This window comes from Geotrypetes seraphini, chromosome 1, assembly GCF_902459505.1.
Source record: "Geotrypetes seraphini chromosome 1, aGeoSer1.1, whole genome shotgun sequence".
Lineage (NCBI taxonomy): Eukaryota > Metazoa > Chordata > Amphibia > Gymnophiona > Dermophiidae > Geotrypetes > Geotrypetes seraphini.
In genome coordinates, this window is record NC_047084.1 from 214,422,850 (window position 1) to 214,447,271 (window position 24,422).

The 24,422-nt window shown below is 45.0% G+C and overlaps 1 protein-coding gene across 2 annotated transcripts in view; it reads right to left on the minus strand.

The window, feature by feature from the left end:
• The window catches only part of OCIAD1 (OCIA domain containing 1), a 126,877-nt gene that overhangs the window by 95,572 nt on the left and 6,883 nt on the right, over positions 1-24,422 (minus strand). For both annotated transcript variants that reach the window (XM_033945863.1, XM_033945874.1), the window contains exons 2-3: positions 21,956-22,040; positions 20,414-20,467 (exon numbers count right to left, since the gene is read on the minus strand). In XM_033945863.1, the coding sequence (XP_033801754.1) occupies positions 20,414-20,467; positions 21,956-22,028 (127 nt within the window). In that variant the 5' untranslated portion in view covers positions 22,029-22,040. The remainder of the gene's footprint in view (positions 1-20,413; positions 20,468-21,955; positions 22,041-24,422) is intronic.

The following is a 24,422-nucleotide window of genomic DNA, read 5'->3' on the forward strand; positions in this document are numbered from 1 at the left end:
TGCCTTTCAGGATCTTGAAGGTTTCTATCATGTCTCCCCTAAGTCTCCGCTTCTCCAGGTAGAACAGTCCTAACTGTTTCAATCTGTCAGTAAATGAGAGATTTTCCATACCCTTTATTAGCTTAGTTGCTCTTCTCTGGATTCCCTCAAGTACTGCCATGTCCTTCTTGAGGTACGGCGACCAGTACTGGACACAGTATTCCAGATGCGGCCGCACCTTTGCACGATACAGTGGCAGGATGACTTCCTTTGTCCTGGTCGTGATACCCTTCTTAATGATACCCAACATTTTGTTTGCTTTCCTTGAGGCTGTGGCGCACTGCGCCAACGCCTTCAGTGTTGTGTCTACCATCACTCCCAGGTCTCTTTCAAGGTTAAAGAAGCATAAATCAGTTTGACAAAAAAGACAGCAGAAGAAAAAGATCAAACAGGTAATCAAAATTTAGATAAAATCCAGAATGATTCAGTACCTTCTAAACTGCACAGCGGACAAAGGAGAGGCCTGAATGAACTAGTTGTTTAAACATTGGTCTGGGTAGGCCTGCTTAAAAAGGTAGGTCTTCAAGGCTAATCTGCTTAGAAAAAGCAGAGACACTTATCTGTAGAATGTGGGTGAAGTCATCCACGGAACCTGGTACAGACACTACCAAGTGCACTGTCACTTTAAATTTTTTAAGACAGTGCAAGTACTGTGAATGTGCCAGTGCCTTCCCACCCATTGGTTTGAATGATCTGCAGTTCAGTAACAAAGTTAAGTGGGTGGGTTGTGAGAATATACGCCTGCTGTCCTTGGAGAACACCTACTACAGGTAAGTATCTTTGTTTTCTCCAAGGACAAGAAGGCATAATATTCTCACAAGTGGGACTTATAAGCTGCCAGGATCATGTCTCTGGAAAAAGTTAAATATTAAACATACAGGAGCCTGGCGAAACCCATGTAGATTGGAGGAAAAGTTGGAACTCAGAAAGTAAAAAGATTCTGCAGAACTGCTTGTCAAAACTGACTGTCTCTTCTACAGTTTTGCTCTATATAGTAGTGAGAGGTGACAGTATGAATCAAAGACCAAGTAGCTGTTTTGCAGATGTCCTCAATAGATGCAAAGTGGAAATGAGCTACCGAAGTATCCATTGCTCAGACATTGTGGGCTGTTACATGGCCTTGTAGCTTCAGCCCAGCTTGAGTATACACGGAGATACGGTCTGCCAGCCAAATGGAGATGTGTTTCTTGCTAACAGGCACTCAAAGTCTGTTTGGGTCAAAAGCCACAAAGAACTGAGAAAGTCTTCTATGAGATTTAATTTGGTCCAGGTAATATGCCAATGCACGTTTCCAGTTCAAGGTGTGAAGAGCTGCTTCACTTGGATGAGAATGTGGCTTCAAAAAGAAAACAGGCTGAACTATAGAATGGTTAAGGTGGAATTCTGAGATGAACCTGGCTTGGAACTTTGGATGTTAGAATCTTGTATAGAGAAGATAATAATAATAATAATAACAACAGCTTATATACCGCAATACCGTGAAGTTCTATGCGGTTTACAAAGTTTAAGCAAAGGTACAAATTGATTGACTTTAAGAGGGGAGGAAGAAAGAGGGTTAATAGGACAGGAAATCCATAACAGAGTGAGAGCTAACAAGTGAGGATTGGGATGAAGGAAAGATTTATTGTTCTGTGTTAGCAGCATGAAGAATGTGTACAAGCGGTACAGTTCCTGTTTCAAGAGCTGCTGATAAAGTGGGAACCACAGTTGACATGGCCCACGAGGTGCTATAAGACTCTTGACAAAGTTTGAGTTGAACAAAAAATCAAAAAGAAAGCGTACTGTATATTAGTTTAGCAGAAAAACTGCATTCATACCAAATCAAAAAACAAAAAGGGACAGAAAAATGATAAATACAAAAAAATGGAGAAAAACAGGCCTCATACACGGGCAGCCGGGACTACACAGTACCTTAAGCCAGTGGTTCCCAACCCTGTCCTGGAGGACCACCAGGCCATTCGGGTTTTCAGGATAGCCCTAATGAATATGCATGGAGCAGATTTGCATGCCTCTCACTTCCATTATATGCAAATCTCTCTCATGCATATTCATTAGGGCTAGCCTGAAAACCCGATTGGCCTAGTGGTCTCCAGGACAGGGTTGGGAACTATTGCCCTAAGCCACCCGTATCATCACTGGTCTGAAAAAAACTCCGTACATGTATATTTAATTAATCAATCTTTCATTTCACTTCATAAACTTATTTTTAAAATTCATTTTTTGTCTTCTTCGTCACTGTATATGAACAAAGGGTTAATTCTGCATAAAACAATTTGCAATGACTACAGCCAGGAGCAAAAGAGTTATTTCAATTTCATGTAAAGTATGGCAAACTTATCTTGAAAAGTTTCTCTCAAAGCAGAGGTAGTTTCTTCATCTGATATTCCAGAATACTTATTCCTATTCCCAACAGAAAGCACTTCTGTTTCGCCTCACCAAGGCTGCTTCAGGGGAAAAAAATTTTGTATAATTTTGCTCAGCATTATTTTCTCCAAATGCTTTCACACAGCAGACCAACAGGAATAGCACCCCTCAAAATGGCCGCAGGAATGAGAGACGCACCCAGCTCATTGAAAAAGAGAGAGCCGGGCGTCTTGACTAGAGAATGACACGGGGAAAAAATTTGTCCCCGTCACTGTCCCCGCGACCACTGTCCCTGTCACCGCCCTGTCTCCATGACCACTGTCCCCGCCCCGTCCTCGTAACCACTGTCCCCACCCCGTCCCCGCGACCACTGTCCCTGCCCCGTCCCTGTAGCATCCATACAAGCCTCAGTACTACAATATTTAGCTTATTCCTTCCTTATAAATCAAAGTTCTGGCTGCTGAACTAGAGAAAGAGATGTTCAGTGTCAGTCAGTCTTGGGTAGCGGTTGGATTTAATAATGGTGGCTATACCTCCTCCTCTAGTGTCAGTGCATGAGTAATAGAGAATGACACAGGGAAAAAATCTGTCCCTGTCCTGGACCACCATGCGCGATTGGTGACCGTGCGCATTCCCTCCCTTAACTGCGGGGATAAGGCCATTCACCGCTCCACAGGGCAGTGGATGGCCTTGTCCCCGTACCCGCAGTGAGCACTTTTTCCCCCTCACTATTTTGGCGGGTTACCCGCAATTACCCACGACTAGCCGCGGGTAACAGCCACCGTGTCATTCTCTAGTCATGACATCAATACAAATGTGATGCGTGATATGCTAAGCACCAGCCAATAAGGAGGAAAAAAGGAAATATGAAAAAAAAATATATCATCAACTCCTTCCAATAATAAAAAAAAATCAAAAAATCAAAACACATCACTATAACTGAAAAAATTGCAGAAACATCACTGAAAATTGAATACATGACCTGATCACCAAACTGTTATCAAAGACTGGACAGCAGGAACACTATCTTTTCAATAAAATGGTTGCCATTCATAGGGGATATTCAAGCCTAAAGGGTCCAGGGTTCGTAAGTGACTAATCCATTGATATTCTTTTTGCCATAGTAATCTTCTAATATCTCCTCGTCTTAAATATGGAGCAAGTTTTTCAATCACCCAATAGCTCAAATTATTAAAATTATGTTGATGCTCTACACAATGGGCTATTATCAGAGCTGACATTTTACGAGTGTTCACCCAACTTTTATGTTCGGTCAATCTGATTGCTAGAGTTCATGATGTCTGGCCTATATATAAGAGCTCACAAGGACATTGAATCGCAAAGATAACATTAAGCGAATGACAGTTAGAATTGTGTTTTAACATATAATTTTTTCCATCTGCAGGGATTGGTGAAAATGCATAGAGGAATCTGTTTTCCCAAGGAGGAGTAAGGAATCTGACTCTAGGCAATTGGGGACAGAAAATCTGCAGCAGAAGAGTGAAAGTCTGTTGTTGCGAGACTAAGCAAAGAAATCTATGTACATTGTCTTCCATGTGTAGAAAATCTGATACAAGAAAGTTATACAGAGAAACCATTCAAAGGGTTGAAGGAGTCTGCTCAATATGAGTCCAAATCTGAACTGCTTCCATGCAAAGTGGGTGACAGCCTGTTCCTCCTTGTTTGTTCAGGTAGAACAAGGTGTATGATTGTAGATTCAAATGAGGACTACCTGTTGGTGAAGATGGTCTTGGAGTGTCTTGAGAGCATTGCCTATTGCTTGTAGTTTGAGAAGATTGATATGGAGAATTTGTTATTTTTGAGACCACAGTCTTTGACTATGGAGGCCATCCAGATGAGCTCCCCTCCCTAACATTGAAGCAACTGTGATTAGGACTTTGTGGTGGCGAGGGGGCCGAAAGGGAAGACGAGTGGAGGGAATAGTAGAGGTCTGATGTGATTTGGATTAGAGCAGACAGATGCCCAATGGCTTGAGATCATTGGGTTGACAGGATCTATTGTGGGATTTTGAGGTGAAGACATGCAAACATGGTGAAGTGGACTGTGGATGCCATGTATCCCAGAAGGCACAGTATCTGACATGCAGTAATGCATGGAAAGGTGGATGAATCAGATTCTAGGCTCTCTGCTGCGGCAGAAAAGCTCGTCCCTGAGTATTGTCTATAAGAGCACTTATGAATTTGAGCATCTCAGAAGGGCACAGATGTGACTCCTGGTAGTTGACGGCAAACCTTAGCAGCTCCAGCAGATGAACTATGGAGCTGACAGCATACTGAGCTAGTAGTGATAATGAAGCCTTAATCAACCAGTCATCTAACTAGGGAAAAACGTGAAATCCCCAAGAGCGAAGAGCTGCTGCTAGTACCACTAGGCATTTTGAGAAGATACAAGGAGCTGAGGCCAGTCCAAATGGCAGGACTTTGTATTGGAAGTATAAAGATCCAATTTGAAAGTGAGCAGTTAGGATGGATATACAAGTGTAGGCTTCTTTAGAACATAAGAATTGCCATATTGGGACAGACCGAAGGTCCATCAACCCCAATAACCTGTTTCCAACAGTGGCCAATCCAGGTCACAAGTACCCGGCAAGATCTCCAAAAACAGATTTTAAAGAGATTATGAATTTACCTTAATAATATTTAGACTAGATAATCATTTAGACCAGGGGTGTCCAAACTTTTGACTTCCCTGGGCCGCATTGGTCGAAAAAATGTTTCTGGGGCTGCACAAATGCATAAACGCTGCAGCAAGACAGAGGAGGGTGCCTGCAAGACAGTAAACACCTGGGGGCAACAGAGGAAAACATTGCATCGCCCTTGAACGGGGCTGCACAAAATACTTCACCGGACACCCCTGATTTAGACTATTGGTCTGATCACTTCCTTTGGGAATATTGGATTACTGTAACATTGTATATTTGTGGGGGGGTCTTAAAAACCCCCCAACTATCGCCTGCAATTGATACAAAATACCACGGTGCATTTAATTTTTAGATTAAAAAAGGCAGATCATATAATCCCATATTGCAAAGAGCTGCATTGGCTTCCCATTGTGGCAAGGGTGCTGTTTAAGTTTGGATGTTTATGTTATAAGGTGCATCTTGTAATAGACAGATATATGAATGAGTACGTCGAATGACAGCGGTAACGAGTGGATCCCTGACAAAGCTGAGGTGAAACATGTCGGATCCAACAGCAAATCGCTAAATTATAAAGAAATATATACTACTATAAGATAAGTGAAAAGCTTCAATTAAAATTCAAAATTTTAAAATCTAAATAAGTATAGTAATTGAGAACTTTATGTGGAAAGTCATATGAATGTAAAAAGCTGTAAAGCCTTTGACCAGTGAGTATTTGCACAGAAAGCTCCACAGTGAAATATATCATAACGGAAGGAGGAGTAGTGGTTCTGAGGTCTATGGCAGATCGGCTAATATGACTGTGATAAATGAGAAATGAAAGAGAGTAAATGAGAAGAGGTTATTTTAGAGTATTTTTTGAAGGTATATTATAAGGTGGTGCATGGTATAGCTCCAGGGTATTTAGTGGATCATTTTAACTTTTCTAGTTTTCAACGCTCTTCGTGTATTTCAACAATGTTCCATTTTCCATCAGTCAGGGGATGCCGTTACAAAAGATTTCATAAAAGACTGCTCTTATATCAAACAGCTATTTGGGATTCTGTTCTCTTTCAACTATTTCTTACTTCTACCTCATATATGAACTTTAGAAAGCAGTTAAAAGCTTATTTATACGATAAATTTTTCTAATTGACCATCTTATACTTTTTGTAATTCACTGCCTGATGTTCAGCTCTTCTTAATTGTCAACCGCAAGGATCCTCATTATTTTGTGGTATACAAATAATAATAATAGCTTTATTTATTATCCCGTCATACCTTTTCAGTTCAAGACGGTATACAACAAGAACAACAAGAGATACTATGTTATGTAATATCAACAACAGATGTTATGTTATGTAATATCTTTTCCAGTAGATAGGTGAGACATTCTAGACAAGTGGGTCATGTCCCAATGGCTGTGTGCTGTATGCAGAAGGAATCCACTCCAAATTTTGATTTTGCGACTCTCCTCTATTTCACTGGGAGCTATAACACCACTGCAGTTATTACCCAAGCAGCAAGAGCTCCAACAGAGAACATGAAGTATAGACATCAAGGGGGAAATTCTCGAAAACAACTGTTCTGTTCAAAGAAGCAACGTGTAATCTCTATATGAAACAGCAAACAAAAGCATCAAAGGAGCTCAGGAAAGACCCCTGCATGCATTAGAAATAAATATACAGAATTTTTCTCAGTCCAAAGGACTGACTGGCATCCAAGAATCAACTTGGAGAAGCATAACAGAAGAGACAGAAGGCAGATGCAGGAAGGACAAGGCAGGAGTCTAGAATGTCTCACCTATCTACTGCAAAAGATATTATCAAGGTAAGGACATAATCTCTTTTACCAGTGCAATAGGTGATATATTCTAGACAAGTGGAACATGAAAAGCAGACCCAAAAAGCTAGGGTGGGCTGACTGCATCGACCCTCAAGACCGAGGACCCAAAGACAGAGTCCTGTCTCACTGCCACATTCACTCTGTAGAATTTGGCAAACGTGTGTAGAGAGGAACAAGTAGCTGCCCTACAAATCTCCTCATAGAAGATCACCTTAGCCTTGGTCCATGAGGATGCCATGTTTCTGGCAGAATGCATTTTAACCGAAATAGGAGACTGTTTACTGTAAAGAATGTACGCTGATGAAATGGCCTTATGTATCCATCTAGAAATAGTGGCCTTGGAAGTGGGGGCACCCTGCTTAGAAGAATGAGTTAGCACAAAAAGATGGCCAGAGAGGAGAAACTCATTTGTGACCTCCAGATAACATGGAAGAACTCTGCAGACATTCTATTTCTGCAAAATGTGGTCCTGATTCTTAGAACCAGTAGGCTGAAAACAGGCAAACACACTTCCTGATTAACATGGAATGCAGACACCACCTTTGGCAGAAATTAAGGACCTGTGTAGAGAGAGAGCTTTGTTTCTGATATCCTCAGGAAAGGCTCTCTACAAGACAGAGCCTGGAGATCCGAGACACATTTCGCTGACTTTAGCGTCAGGTCAGAAAAACTGACTTTAGCGTCAGGTCCAAGAGAGAAGCATCTTTCAGAAGTTCAAAAGGAGCCTTGATGAGACTAGATAAAACCAAGTTAAGATCCCACAAAGGGAACGGCAGTTTGATTGGAGGTCCAATACAAAGAGCACCTTTCAGAAATCTGGCCACAACATGGTGAGATGCAAGTGAAGGACAATGATCCTGGGCTCTGAAGCAAGAGAGCCCAGCTACTTTGACCCAAAGGGAAGCCATGGTAAGGCCCTTATCAAGGACCGCCTGGAGAAAGGCTAGCACCACTAAAACTGGAGAATTCGACTCCACACTGGCCTGGTCACACCAATGTTGGAAAGTCTTCCACGCCTTAGCATAGGCCGACACAGTAGTTGACTTCTTAGATTTCAGAAGAGTAGAAATGACTACATCAGAATATCCTTTAAGCTCTAATGCTTCGCGCTCAATAGCCATACCATAAAAGCAAAGCAAGTAGGATCCTCCATATAGACTGGATCTTGAGAGAGAAGATCTGAGAGCAACAGCAACTGACAGCTGAGATCTATGTGAAGACGCATCAGATCTGCATAGCATGGTCTTTGAGGCCATTCTGGAGCCACCAAAATAATCCTTCCCTGAAGAGTTGCAATGTGGTGGAGGACCTGACCTATCATGGGCCAGGGAGGAAAAATGTACGGTAGAACTCCCTGCGTCCACGGCTGTACTAGAGCATCTAAGCTCTCGTTTCCAGGCTAATATCTTCGACTGAAGAATCAGTTGGCTTTCGAGTTTTTCACCATGGCCATTAGATCAAAGTGAGGCTGACCCCAGCGCCGCACAATGGCTTGAAACACCGCCAAGGACAGCACCATCTCACCCAGATCAAAGCTCTGTCTGCTGAGAAAATGTGCTTGAATATTGTCGACTCCTACCACATGCGCAGCCAAAAGGGCCTGGAGATGACGTTTGGCCCAGAGAAAAAAGCAGGGGGCTTCCTGAGCCAGAGAAGCACGTTTTCACCCTGGCGATTGACATATGCCACCACTGTCGCATTGTTGGAGAAGATGCGGACCACTTGGCCCTCCAGAGTCAACTGCAATGTCACCAGAGCCAAGCGAATGGCCCGCAGTTCCAATCAGTTGATTGACCATTTCTTTGATATTGTCCAATGGCCCTGAATAGGACGATGGTTGCAATGGGCTTCCCAGTCGTGGACACTTGCATCTGTCATTACAACTACCCAAGACGCAATCTATAGCGACATGCCCCTGGAGAGAGACTGCGGAAGAAGCCACCAATTCATGCTGGCCCAGGCTTCCAGAGTCCAAGGAAGAGCCATCTGCAACTCTTTTGTCTACGGAGCCCAGCAGGAGAACAACACATGCTGCAAAGGATGCACATGTGCCCTTGCCCAAGGGACCACATCTATGGAGGCCACCATGAACCCCAGGACCTGGAAATAGTCCCGCACAGTCGGAGCAGCTTTGTCCAGAAGACAAGAAATCTGATAGCACAGCTTCTGTCTGTGTGCCTCTGGAAGATAAACTTGGCCAGCTGCCGTGTTGAACAATACTCCTAGATATTACAGGGACTGTGTTGGGGGGGGTCAAATTTTTTTCTGTAATTCACAATCCAATCCAGGCCCTTCAGGACCTGGACCACTTGATCCACCGTGCACCGACCCACAGCCAACAAGGGGGCTCTGAACAGCCAATCGTCCAAGTACGGGTGCACTTGCAGTCCCATCTTCCAAAATGAGCTGCCACGACCATAATCACCTTGGTGAAGATACAAGTTGCCATCACCAGGCTAAAAAGTAGAGCTGAAAACTGGCAATGATTTCCCAGGACATGAAACCTGAGGAATTTCTGATACAACTGATAAATGGGAATATGCAAGTAAGCCTCTGTGAGATCCAGAGAGGCAAGGAACTCTCTTGGGGCCACCGCTGCTATGATAGACAACACAGAATGTTAGGAATGATAAAGAAGGGGATCACGAACAAATCGGAGAAAGTTATCATGCCGCTGTACCGGGCCATGGTGCGCCCTCATCTGGAGTACTGCGTCCAGCACTGGTCGCCGTACATGAAGAAGGACACGGTACTACTCGAAAGAGTCCAGAGAAGAGCCACTAAGATGTTTAAGGGACTGGAGGAGTTGCCGTACAGCGAAAGATTAGAGAAAATGGGCCTCTTCTCCCTCGAACAGAGGAGATTGAGAGGGAACATGATCGAAACATTCAAGGTACTGAAGGGAATAGACTTAGTAGATAAGGACAGGTTGTTCACCCTCTCCAAGGCAGGGAGAAAGAGAGGGCACTCTCTAAAATTGAAAGGGGATAGATTCCGTACAAACATAAGGAAGTTCTTCTTCACCCACAGAGTGGTAAAAAAACTGAAACGCTCTTCCGAAGTATGTCATAGAGGAAAACACCTTCCAGGGATTCAAGACAAAGTCAGACAAGTTCCTGCTGCACCAGAACGTACACAGGTAGGGCTAGTCTCAGTTAGAGCGGTGGTCTTTGACCAGAGGGCAACCGTGTAAGTGGACTGCTGGGCACGATGGACCACTGGTCTGACCAGTGACAGGACAAAAGCGCGCCAGACAAAGCCACGCTGACATTTCAGCCCAGACAATTGCACGCAAGACTCTAGTGCACCGCTGTAAATGTTAATTTTAAAGAGCTACGATGGGGAGGGGTGTGTGTGGTGGGAACCACCCACTTTACTTAATACTGTTCGCACTGCCGTTGGGGGAGGGTGTGGGGGGTACAACCCCTACATTATACAGAAAACGTAACTTTTTCCTAAAAAAAAAAAAGGGAAAAAGTTAAGTTTCCTCTATAAGGAGGGATTACAACCCCTCAAACCCCCCCAATGGTAGCGTGAACACTATTAAGTAAACGGGGGGGGGGGGGTTTCCCCTCTCACACACCCCATCGGAGCTCTTTAAAATTAACTTTTCTGGCAGCACGCTGGAGTCTTGCGCAGAATTGTCTGGGCTCAAATGTCGGCGTGTCTTTGTCCAGCATGCGAATGACTATGAACCGATCTGACCCAGCAGCGGCAATTCTTATGTTCTTATGTCTCCATGCGCAAGAATGGGACCCTCAGTGCTGCACTGACGTGCGCAAGACCCAGGATCGATCTCCAATCATCTGAGCCTTTCTTTGGCACGATAAAGTATATGGAGTATGTGCCCAAGTTTTCGGGTGGCACTGGTTCAAAGGCCTGAATATCCAACAATCTTTATACAGTGGCTTGCACTTTGACCACTTTGTCTGGGCACCTCACGGGAGAGTCCACAAACCAATCTGTCAGAGGCCAAGCAAATTCATGCTTGTAGCCAGCCTGAATGATATCCAGAATCCACTGGTCAGATGTGATGTGCACCAAGGCCTGCAGAAATGATGCAAGTCTGTCTCCTATATGCAAAGAGGCCTCCCTTGGCCTGGCGTCATTGTACCTGTTTGGCAGAGGGAGCCGCACGGAAGGTGGAGGGCTGATTACACCTGGAGCCTGAGAATCTGTGACTGTAACCCTGGGAAAATTTCTGAGACGTGGAACTGGAATAAGGGCGGGAATGCCTAGAGCCACGAAAAGTAGAATGTCCCAAACCTCTAGAGCAGTGTTCTTCAACCACCGGTCCATCAACCTGTGCCGGTCCACAGAAATTTGCTGCCAGTCCACAGGGCCAGCACGTGCATCAGGCCTAAAACAGTATTCTTCAACCACTGATCCATGGTGCGATCGATGCGGCGTTATCTTAGAGCCAGTTCCCTCTTCCTAACTGATTCAGTGCACAAAGCCACAGGCAGTGGCTCCTACACGCGTCCTGTGCCTGAACCGGAAGCCTTCTCTCTGACGTTGCAACGTCAGAGGGAAGGCTTCCAGATGAGGTACGGGACGTGCAAGGTGCAATTAGTACTATTATGGGGGAGGGGTCTGGGGTGGACATTGGGTAGAAATGGGCAGGGTCTGGCCCACGACTTAGCCCAGTGTACTTCAAACGCCGGTCCACGGACTGATGCTGGTCCACAGAATAATTCTTTTATTTCTGCCGGTCCATAGGTGTAAAAAGGTTGAAAAACACTGCTCTAGAGGATCTGGGTCTGCTGTCAGGCAGTGTCTTAGGGTGACGGCCCACCACGGAATTCATTAGGTCGTCCAGGCCTTTGCCAAATTTTAAAAAAAGATAGCCGCACAAGAGTACCTTTAGAGGTGGAATTACCAGCCCACTGCCTGATCCAGAGCATTCTGCGAGCAGAAATAAAATTTGTCGATACCTTACCTAAGACCTGCATAAAGTTATATAAAGTGTAAGCAACATAATCCCCTCCCCCCAGCTAAAAGAAGCTGAGGAGGCTCCATAGCCTCATTCTCTAGAGTGCCCAGCAAAGACAGACAGGTGCATGTGACAAAGGAAGTAATCTTTATGCCTAAAGCCACCGCCTCAAAGAGTCTCCTGAGGACCACATTCACCCGGTGGTCCTGCATGTCTTTGAGCACCATACCACCCTTTTCAGGAAGAGAGGTGTGCTTAGTCACTTGTGCCACCAAAGAATTCATCTTAGGCTGACCAAAAAGCTGCTGGCACTCCTGCGCCATAGGATACAGGCGAGACATGGCTCTCGATATCTTAAGGGCTCCCTCTAGAGCAGTGGTTCTTAACCTGGGTTCGACCGAACCCCAGGTGTTCGGTGAGTCAGTCTCGCGGGTTCGGCGGAGGTCAAAACACATCTCCGACTCATATAGCGCTTCGGTCACGTTCAATCATCTATCAGTTATTCAGTGATTTTGATCAAGACTGATCGTGTACTCGGTTTCTTGATCTATCAATCTGTAACTAACGCCTTAGATACATCAATCAATTCCTGATCAAAATTTGTGATTTAACTGATAGATGATTGAACGTGACCGAAGCGCTTATGATTCGTGATGATACGCCCCGCTTGTCCATAATTGGTTGCAAGTGATCACGCAACATCGCTTGGCCTATCTGTGCTGCAGGGGATTTGATGCGCACAGTGGTCAAATTGTAACTGTTGTGATGGTACGTCGTGTGATACCTATCTTAATATTTTAATACGAAAGTGGTCGGACGAATATGTACAATATGGATTCACATGTATAACAGAACGTGATGGGAGTCAGCGTCCTAATTGCATGATTTGCAATGCCAAGTTGAGTAATTCTAGTCTAGCTCCGGCAAAACTAAGGGAACACTTCCTTAAGCTGCATAGAGATGGAAAATACAAGAACACAACGCTCGCTGAATTCAAGGTGAAGAGAGCAAGATTCGATGAAAAGGCTACTCTGCCTGTTCTCGGCTTTGTACCCATCAACAAACCGATCCTCACAGCATCGTAAGAAGTTGCTTACCTGATCGCAAAGCAGGGCAAACCACACACCATTGGTGAAACACTCATAAAACCAGCTGTGTTGAAGATGGCGAATATCATGCTGGGAAAAGCGGCTGAAGTTCAGTTATCTGAAATTCCTCTTTCAAATGACATCATCAGCAACAGAATAGAGGACATGAGCAAAGACATCTTGGCTCAAGTAGTTGCAGATCTGATTTCAAGCCCGGCAAAATTCAGCCTTCAACTCGACGAGACCACAGACGTTTCCAATCTAAGCCAGCTTGCAGTATTCGTGCGCTATGTGAAAGACGACGTGATAAAGGAAGATTTTTTATTTTGTAAGCCTCTTACAACAACAACTAAGGCAACTGATGTGAAGAAACTTGTGGATGACTTCTTCAAAGACAACAATCTTTCATGGGATATGGTTTCTGCAGTTTGTTCGGACGGAGCTCCAGCCATGCTCAGAAGAAAGTCCGGTTTTGGTGCGCTAGTGAATGCCGATGCACCACACATCATTGTTACGCATTGCATTCTGCACAGGCATGCGTTGGCAACAAAAACCTTGCCTCCAAAACTGGCAGAAGTTTTAAAAATTGTTGTGGAATGCGTGAACTATGTGCGAAATAATGCTCTGAAGCACCGCATCTTCAAGGAGCTGTGTAAAGAAATGGGATCTGAATTCGAGGTACTTCTGTACCATTCTAACGTTCGGTGGTTATCTCGGGGACAGGTGCTGAATAGTGTTTTTGCCATGCGTGTGGAATTAGCTCTGTTTTTGCAAGAGCAGCAACATTATCATGCAGATTGCTTCAAAAATTCTGAGTTCATTCTCATTGTAGCGTACATGGCTGATATCTTTGCAGCTCTCAATCATCTCAATAAGCAGATACAGGGTGGTGGAGTCAACATCATCGAAGCAGAAGAAAACCTGAAAGCTTTTCAAAAAAAGCTACCATTATGGAAACGACGAACAGAAAACAATAACTTCGCAAACTTTCCCCTGCTAGACAACTGTGTAAGTAAGATCGAAGATGTATCTGGAATCGGAGACATTTCTGTACCCGCGGAACTGAAGCAAACTATTGCCACGCACTTAGATGAGCTTGCAAAGTCTCTCGACGGATACTTCCCTACAAGAGAGTCATATCCAGCATGGGTGAGACAGCCATTCACGTTTAGTGTTGAGACAACAGATGTCAATGATGAATACCTCGATGAAATCATTGAAATTCAGCAGAGCCAGGTTCAACAGCAACTCTTCAGAACAACAACGCTCTCAACGTTTTGGTGTCAACAATTGGTAACGTACCCTGTTATTGCTAAGAAAGCTCTGGAAATTTTCATACCGTTTGTTATAACATATCTTTGCGAGCAATCCTTTTCGAGGATGCTGGACATAAAAACGAAGAAAAGGAACAGACTTTGTTGCGAAAATGACATGAGAGTGGCACTTGTCAAGGTAAAGCCGCGCATTTCTGAACTGGTCTCTGAGAGGCAACAGCAGAAGTCACACTGATTTGCAGTAAATTTCATTATGTTATTATTATTCGAAATATAGGAGAACTTTTTTGTTTTCAAAATTGATATTATTTTTTCCCTCACTGTATACCTATGTTTTGAATTTGTAAAAATCATATTTTATTTTTCCAATAAAGAAGGATTCGGTGAACACGCATATGAAACTGGTGGGGTTCAGTACCTCCAACAAGGTTAAGAACCACTGCTCTAGAGAGTCCCATTGCTCCGAGATCATAATGCTCAAATCAGGATGCAAGGGAAAGGAGGAAGACTGAGCGCACACCACATAGCCAAGAAGAGGCGGTGGATGGAGCTGGCTGAGTGATTAAATTCAACTCCTGCAAAGATTTTGAGATGAGATCCAGCAATGCCGCAGACCTAAAACGCAGAACTGTAGGATCATCCCCTGGTTCCAATGTTCCTAAAAGATCTGAAGATCCAGCATACAGGCCCGGGTCCCCCGCCTTGGGAAGTGCTCCACCGGAAAACAGAGGGTCAGAAAACTGGTCATCATCACAAGGATCTCCCAGAACAAGGTCAGCCAACCCATGAACAGTAGCTGACTGAGAGGATGCATGGTACTGAGAGACACATCCGAGGCGAAGCGGGACTGCGCAAGGGAAGAACAACTGATCGGAAATGTATGCTATAGATGTTTCATAAATTCTATGAAGGCCTCCATACCCTGGGGCGTTGAATCACCCTTTGGTGACTTCACCTTGCGCTTCTTGGGCTGCAGAGAGTCCGCAGCCTTGCGCATGGAACTTTCAGCCGTGCCGAGCCCCAAAAACAAAGAAGGCCATCCCAAAGGGCTAGACAAGCATTTCAACACCTGCTTAGTCAGGGGAGAGATTAAGCTTTGTGCTGCTGCCTCTTCCAGTTACACCACAAGGCATGTGGCGCAAGGATGCTCCTGAGGCGCTAAATTTGTGCAATCCTGACAAGAATTCACAGTAGGAAAGTCCAAGGACTCCATCCCAATAGGTTTTGAAGTAAAATTTGCAGATTTGAGAGAGGAGAAAGCTTTTGAAAAAAATATCACTAAAAATCCAAGATGGCCACTAAAAAGCTTAAGAAAGCTCAAAAAGGCGATTTTAGGATTTGTCAGGTGGGGGACCACAGGGGGACACATAGAAACCCTCAAAACTTTAAAATTCAGAACCCTCTGCCCCAAATCACCTCACAGACTATGACAGCCTTACTCACTATGACCTGTGCTGGAAATGTGCTGCAGCCTGCCTCACTTTTTGAAACTATTTTCAACTCTTAAACTCCCTTTCACTGCTGTCAGATACCTATACCCACTATAGGTATCTTTTGCCCTGTGTTCAGGGCCGTCAGACCACCGTTCCTGCTCTTCTGCAGGCAAAGGAAGGAGGAAGAAGGCTTCCATTTTGTCCCTCCTTCCTCAGCCCGACTCTGCAGCACAGCGTGACATCGGGCTTGACTCCGCTGCAGGCAAAGGAAGGAGGAAGGCGGCTTCCATTTTGTCCCTCCTTCCTCAGCCCGACTCTGCAGCACAGCGTGACATCGGGCTTGACTCCGCCCACCAGCACACTCCTCTTCTTTTGCCCTGTGTTCAGGGCCGTCAGACCACCGTTCCTGCTCTTCTGCAGGCAAAGGAAGGAGGAAGAAGGCTTCCATTTTGTCCCTCCTTCCTCAGCCCGACTCTGCAGCACAGCGTGACATCGGGCTTGACTCCGCCCACCAGCTCACTCCTCTTCTTTTGCCCTGTGTTCAGGGCCGACAGACCACCGTTCCTGCTCTCACAGCTCTCCCCTGTTTAACCCTCCCAACCCGGATTCCGCCCGATTCCAATTTTATTCCTGTCTATATTCTTGTTTAGTGCCAAATTTTATTACTGTCTATGCTCTTGTTTCTATGCTCCTGTTTAGATGCCAAATTCTATTACTGTTTATGCTTTTGCTTAGTGCCAAACTGTATTATTGCCAAAGGTTTACCAGTATTCACTTTTGTTGCCCCTACTTCCCCCCCAGCACATCCTTGGGCTACACACAAACCTTGGCTGCGCAATCTTTCCTGTTAGTCATCTATTGCCCAAGCCTCTCCTGGCTTAGCTACAACAGTAGGACTTAGCCAGCACTTGATAGGGAGACTCTCCTGAATTCCATCCGATCCAACACCCAATCCCCCTTCCTGCCATGCCCCCAACTCTTCAAGCCACCACCTTCCCCGCCCCCCTCCCACCACTTTTCAAACCACCCTCCCAGCCACCCCCACTCCCACCACTTCCCCTACACTCCTTACAACACTATACTTCACCATCCCCATAATTACAGGCCAAGGCAGATACGGTGATCTCTCTTCACAACCTAAAAAATGCCGTACCAGAAACCCTGCCAACCTCATCCCCATTCTTCCCTCCCAACAAGCCCCCTCCAGCAATACACTCAAACTGGCACTCATCAATGCAAGATCAGTTAACAACAAATCCTTCCTCCTACATGACCTCATCTGTGACAAGACTTGGGACGCCCTCATGATCACTGAAACCTGGCTCCAAGACAATGATGGGATAACACTAGGCGAACTATGTCCTCCAGGCTACCAGGCCCTAGCCTGTTCACGTACCTCTGGGAAAGGAGGTGGAGTGACTACCATTGTCAAGACCTCTGCCACACCAAAACTGATAAACTCCATCAATATTCCCTCCCTAGAAGCACTTGCGTTCACCATAGGCCACAAACACAAAATTGCCCTCATACTCCTCTACAGAACCCCTAGCTCCCCAGCAGATACCCTAGAGACCCTCCTCGAATTCATCACTGAACTATCCATCTCACACAAACACGTGACCATCCTGGGAGATTTCAATTTCCCAGACTACCCCAACACCTCAGGACAAATTGACAACTTCCTCTCCTCCCTCACCGACCTGGGATTTCATCAGGCTATAACCACCCCCACGCACTCAGCAGGCAACATCTTAGACCTGCTCTTCACCCTCAGTGGCCCAACTGCAGAGCCCCAACAAACAACTTATACCACCACACCAGTCCCATGGTCAGACCACCACCTCATTGAATTCGAACTCCCACTCGAAACTACCCTAGCCCCGCGTAAAGACCCTACCCCTCCCACCCTACGTCAACTCCCTAACTCAGTCAGCCCTCCAGCTATGGTCGCGGGCATTCGCACCCTAAATGATACCTGCACCCAACATCCCCACTCCATTGACCAGGCAGCCTCCGCATGGCACTCCAACATCCAATCCCTCTATAATAGCCTCGCCCAGACAAAAACAACCCAAATAATCACCAACAAAGCACCTGCTCCCTGGTACACCAGTGACCTCCGATCCATAAAACGATCGCTGAGGAAAGCAGAAAGGATCTGGGTCAAACACCCGAACTCAGAAACCAAAGCTCACTGGAATAACATATCCATCACCTACAAAGCTGCCATCCTAGAAGCAAAAAAGACCTACTACTCTCGCCTCCTACAACTAGCCCCTTCTAGATCCAAACAATTGTTCACCCTCACAAACCAACTCTTCACCAGCGCCCAAAGAAAAAGTCACAACAACCAAACTGAACTTGATAGCGAGACTCTCTCGGACTTCTTCCAGTCCAAAGTACAAACCATCCGAGATAATCTTGACACCAACACCAAACCCACTCCTATTCAGCCCCAACCGATTCCAAATACCCCACCCTCCGCCACTCTCTCCCAATTTCATACGGCCACTCATGCTGAGGTTCTCGAAACCCTGAGAGAACTCACACCCTCCAACACCATCCTCGATCCCTGCCCATCCAACCTCCTGCTGTCCACAGAAGACGCCATGGCAGAATCCATCCTCCCCATCATTAACACCTCTCTAACCACTGGGACTGTGCCCCTCAGCTGGAAGTCAGCTATTATCAAGCCCACTCTCAAAAAACCCACCCTTGATCCTAACGAACCCGGCAACTATCGCCCAGTCTCCAACCTCCCATTTGTCTCCAAACTCCTTGAACGAATTGTGCTCCACCGACTTCACCCTTTCATTGAAGAACAAGCTGCTCTATCCCCTGTCCAGTCCGGCTTCCGAAAAGGCCACAGCACAGAGTCAGTACTCCTTGATATCATTGATGACAGCTGGGCAATACTCGACAAAGGCAGTGATGCCCTACTAGTCCTACTTGACCTCAGCGCTGCCTTTGACACAGTCGACCACCACCTCCTCACATCCAGACTCTATGACCTCGGAATCAAGGACACAGCCCTCCAATGTATCACCTCCTTCCTCCATCAAAGGACCCAGGATTTGTGTGTCCTACTAGGAACACACAAATCTCGCCTCAAGCCTATCAAATATGGTGTTCCTCAAGGCGCCCTTCTATCCCCCCTCCTATTCAACCTCTACATCAGGCCTGTCATTGATATAGCGCAGAAATATAGCATTAAAATCCACTCTTATGCAGATGACATCCAGCTGCTCCTCCCACTAGGCTAGAACCGATCGTCCCAAATTACTAACCTCCAACATTGCCTCTCTGATATGAAAACTTGGATGTCAAACAACAAACTTCAACTAAACGCCTTTAAAACAGAACTCTTATGGATCAGGAAAAAAAGCATCAAATTCACACGTCCTACCCTAGCATGGGACTCCACTCTACTAACGGCAACAGATCAGGTACGCAGCCTAGGAGTAACCTTAGATGGACACCTATCCCTATCTGCCCGCATATCCCAAGTAATCTCCACCTCCTTCTACTACCTCCGCCAACTGAAAAGGATCAAACCCTACATCTCCACACCTGACCTCGCCCAACTCCTCTACGCATATGTCCTCTCCAGAATGGATTACTGTAACTCCCTACTTAATGGACTAACCAAAAATAATCTCAAACGCCTCCAATGTGTCCAAAATGCAGCTATCCGCCTCCTACACAACCTCAACTACCATGATCCCGTCTCCCCAGCACTCCGCGCTGAACACTGGCTCCCAATTAGCCAGCGCTGTGCTTTCAAGGTCCTAGCAGTAGCCCACAAGAGAATTTATGCCACCACCCCCTCCTACATAAAATCCAAGCTTCCCATCTACACCCCCACTCGCACCCTCCGCTCAAAATCGGAAATACGCCTATGCATTCCCCCTGGAAGGTCCCTCCTCTCAGAAACGGCCCGCAAACAATCCTACAGCCACTTCATCCCACATCTCTGGAATCAACTCCCCCCCCCCAACTCAGGCAACAGAACTCTTTATTGACATTCCGTAAAATGGTAAAGACCCTCCTCTTCAACTAAAGGTCTCCCTCAGTCTACACCCCCCCTTAAACCCCACCTCTCTCTTCTCTCCCCTATTTAACTTCTCCCTAAATTTCAGTATAGTCCTCTCTTAGTCTGTACTCTGATAAATTGTCTGTACTCTGAAAAATTGTTTGTACTCTGAAAAATACTGCACAGTCTTGTATGTCCAAGCATCTAAACCTATTGTACATCTTATTTGTCTAATTACTTCCACTGTGTATGTTTACTTGTAGACCGTTCTGAGCTACTGGGAGGACGGGATATAAATCTAAATAAATAAATAAATAACCTCCCCAACCCTGAAATGTCCCGTCTAAATTAGATTGTAAGCTCTTCTAAGCAGGGACTGTTTATTGTATGTTAAAATGTACAGCGCTGCGTACACCTTTCAGCGCTATAGAAATAATAAATAGTAGTAGTAGTCTGCTTCTTCTCTGCACAGGCAGAGCTGAAGAAACGCTCCAAGCACAAATAAATCCTGAAAAATGGACAAAAACACCGAATAAAATAAGAAAAAAAGGGAGAGCAGAACAGAAACACTCTTTCAGGCACGCGTGCATAAGGGAAAAACTGCAGGTGATGCTAGAGCTGCAGGTGAAACTAGAGTAAAGGAGAGTTACAGAAAAAAATCCAGAGTGGATTCCTTCTGCATATGGCACATTGCCATTGGGAGACAATTTACATGTTTAGAATGACTCACCTATTGCACTAGAAATGACATTTAAAACCATACCTTTTGAAATTAGGAACTGTGTGACAAACATGCTCACTGCAGAAATAGGAAGGGCTGTAAGATAAAACAAAACAAAACAATGATTAGATAACACTGTTATAACTAGTAGAAAAAGTATGAAGAAAAAGTGATTTTCTAACAATTTTTTACTAGTACTAGTGACCTGGATTGGCCACCATGAGAACGGACTACTGGGCATGATGGACCATTGGTCTGATCCAGTAAGGTTATTCTTATGTTTTTATGACAAGCTGCAATGTTGGGGAGGGGTGAAGTTGAAGCTGCAATGTTGAGAGAAGGGATACGATACAAAACAGAAAGGAAGCTGTCTAACAACATCTCCCTTTATGTCAAGAACCAGCCAACTGTTATAGCACAAACATCCATTTCTCCTCTATTTTAGAACAGGCTGGTCTAAAATTGTGGTGAAACTTGAGACATCCTAACCTGGATATATCAATTCTGACTATTATGTCATTTCTAAAATGGGGATGAATATGTGTGCCCAAGTTAAAGGTCATAAATATGGTTTTCGACAGGTGCACTGACAGTGGTGGGGATGAAAGAAACAGAAAGGCATATGATGTAAGGCAGGGATGCCCAAATGGTTGATCACAAAGGCAACGCAAGTCGATCAAGTTGCCTTTGCGATCTTGTTCTTCCTGCCTCCCTGAGCCAGGCCTGGAGCGTACAAACGCTGGACCCACAAGTCTTCACTTCCGACGTCAGAGAGCAAGTTTTGGGCCAGCCAATTGCTGCCTGGCTGGCTTACAACTTCCTCTCTGATGTCAGGAGAGGGGGGAAGGTTTGTGGGCCTGGTGCTTGTATGCACCAGGTCTGGCTCAGGGAAGCAGGGAGAAATCAGCATGGTGGCTTGGGGGGTGCAGGGAGAGAGGAAGACAGACAGACAGGCAGGGGGAGAGAGAAAGACAGAAATAAAGATGGGGCAAGGGGAGGGAGAAAGAAAGAGAGACAGAAAAAAAGTGGAGGGGGGCCGAAAGAAATAAATAAACATTGAATTTACCGAAGAAGGAAGTGCAACCAAAGACTTATGAAATCACCAGACAAAACGATAGGAAAAATGATTTTATTTTCAATTTAGTGATCAAAATGTATCCGTTTTGAGAATTTATATCTGCTGTCTATATTTTGCACTATGGCCCCCTTTTACTAAACCGCGATAGTGGTATTTAGTGCAGGGTGCCGATGAGTGTTGGGAGCTGTGAGGGGCATTCAGTGCAGCTCCCTGGGCTAAAAACTGCTATTTCGGTTTAGTAAAAGGAGAGGGGGTATATTTGTCTATTTTTCTATAATTGTTACTGAGGTGACATTGCATATTTTAAAGTCATCTGCCTTGAAAAACCCTGAACACAAATGATAAATTAACATTTTCTCTGCGTACAGTGTGCTTTGTGTTTTTTAAAATTTTATTGTTGTTAGATCATTTTGACTTGGTCATTTTAAAAGTAGCTCGCAAGCCAAAAAAGTGTGGGCACCCCTGATGTAAGGAGAACAAAAACATCTTAGAAGAAATATACTTACACCTGTACCAGAAACTCTCCTCATTACATTCTCTGAAGATCCTCCTCTCCTCCTCTGTAGGAACGTATGTCATACTTACAGGATTCTAGCATTCAAAGGAGATTGAATATGGATTAAACAGATGGAGAGCAGCATGGTTTTCCCACACAGAATGCAAAACATTTTGGAAACGAGTGTAAAATAGCCACATTCTAAGCAAATTAGTAGATAACTAGTACTCGGATCCAGATCACCAGAAATAGAAAACGAAATGGACATCAATCAGAAATCAAAAGACTACTTGCTGACATTTTCCTTCAACCTTCTCTTGATTCCCTCCCATGCTAGCCACTGCACTTAAGCAACAGGGTGCTGCTTTTTGACGCTGGATTTATCAAGGGCATTTAAAATGTAAACAAAGAATGGAAGAAAGCCTTCAAAATCAGATTCAACAAAATGGGCATTGAAAGGGATAGAGGGGATGTAGGCTGTACCTACAGAGAGCCTACATCTCCTCTACCATAAATCTATACTAAAAGGCTGATACCTGGTAGTGAGCTACATACATTATTAAAAATAATGCAGGAAACATTCCTAAAGTTTAGTGCAAACTTGTTTTTCACCTCCAAAGATGTAGTAAATATTCAGTGCTATTGGGGAAGTAAAAGTTTTAATTTCCCATAGACTCAGACAGACTTCCATTTTAGCACATTAAAAGAAACTTACTTCTGTTTTAGTACAATTTGGTTTTATTTCAGTGATTTTTGCATATCATTAATTTATCCCTTCTTTTATTAATGCATAGGATGGGTTTTAGTGCTGGCAGTGGCTGTAACTGCTCCAACACGCATAGAATTCCTATGAGTGTTGGAGCAGTTACCGCTGCTGCCGGTGCTAAAACTCACGCTATGCGTTAGTAAAAGAGGAAGTTATTACATTAGAAGTAAAGTAAGACATATAGAAAGAAATGTAATAAATCAGTGTTAGGTTTAACACAAGTCACCCTATAGATCTGTATATTATTTACAGCAGGGGGTAGTAGTGGGACACCAGGGAAATGCAAATGAATCTATAATTGAATCCAGTCAGAATGTGTTTCATGTCTATAGATTTCTATGGAAGACACTATCGTATTTTGATGCCTATTTGTAGCTAATATTGCACTTTGCTATTATCATTAAGATGATCATATCAAGAGCAGATATCCCAAATGGACAAGTGTTATTTCTTCACTCAAGAAGTAAAATTGGACTGGGCAACACTTCAGGAAAATCCCCCCTGGCAGTAGCCTCTACATAAGATGACTGCCCACAATTACAACTAGACATTCCAGGGCAAAGATACAGACATTTCATCAAAGTCACAGGCAGTAATTCTCATGGCATACGGCCTCTTTTACAAAGCCGCATTAGTGGCTGCGCTGCGCTAACGGCCCTGAAGCCCATAGATTTAAAGGGCTTCGGGGCTGTTGCCGTGCAGCTTTGTAAAAGAGGCCGATAGTCTGCTATCAAGGAGTTTACATTTTTCCATATGCTAAATACATAAGCTATATATTTAGCAGGCCAGGAAATATAAAACACACATTTCCATATATACTCGAATATAAGGCGATCCAAATATGTCGAGACCACCATTTTTCCCCCCAAAAAGGAAGAAAAATAGTTGACTCAAATATATGTCGGGTGGCTTAATATTCAAGTGCCCTGCCCTGCCAGGATCTGCATTCTGCGCCCCCTCCCTCCTCTGTCAGGCTCTGCACCCAGCCCCCTCCCTGCCAAGCACTGCACCCAGCCCCCTATCCTCCCTCCCAAGCTCTCCACCCTGTCTCCCCTCCTTGCCCTGTTCATCGTACCCCCTCTGCCGCTGGAATCCCTGGTGGTCCAGAGGTGTAGTAGGCAGGAGCGAGCTTTCCGCGCTCCTGCCCTGCTACTAACCAGGTCGGTTGCTGCCATGAGTTCCGGCTTCAGCTGCTGAGCAAGAGTGTGTTTTGGCACTGCTGCTCGGTGCTAAGCAGTTTCCTGAATGGCTCCTGTGAATTCTCATGGTGAGTCAGGGTGCCATGGTTGGGATGGTAGAATGTGTGTTGGTATGGTTGGGTATGATAATTGTTCTTTCCTTCTTGGGTTTTCTGTTTGCTGGGGGTACATGTGTTTAGCCTGTTAGGGTGGTTTTGGGGGGAATGGAGTTCACAATTACCTGTGTGGAGGGTGTATTAGTTTCTTGGAAGTTGCGCCATTTATGGTGCAGGGCATTTCTTTGGGGGAGGGGAGGAGGAGGGAGTTGGGGGGTGCTGAGGGGTTTTTCGTTAGCAGATTGGGTTGGGGAGGGGGGTCAAGAGTGGGGTTTGCTAGTGGGCATTGGACCTGATAACCCATATGATACGGATTGGTCTGGGGGGGGGCTGCTTGCTAGGATGCCATTGTGGTGCTATTTTTCTTTTTCTATTCCAGTGAGGGAGTTCCGCCTTAGCTAGTTATGGACTTTAAAT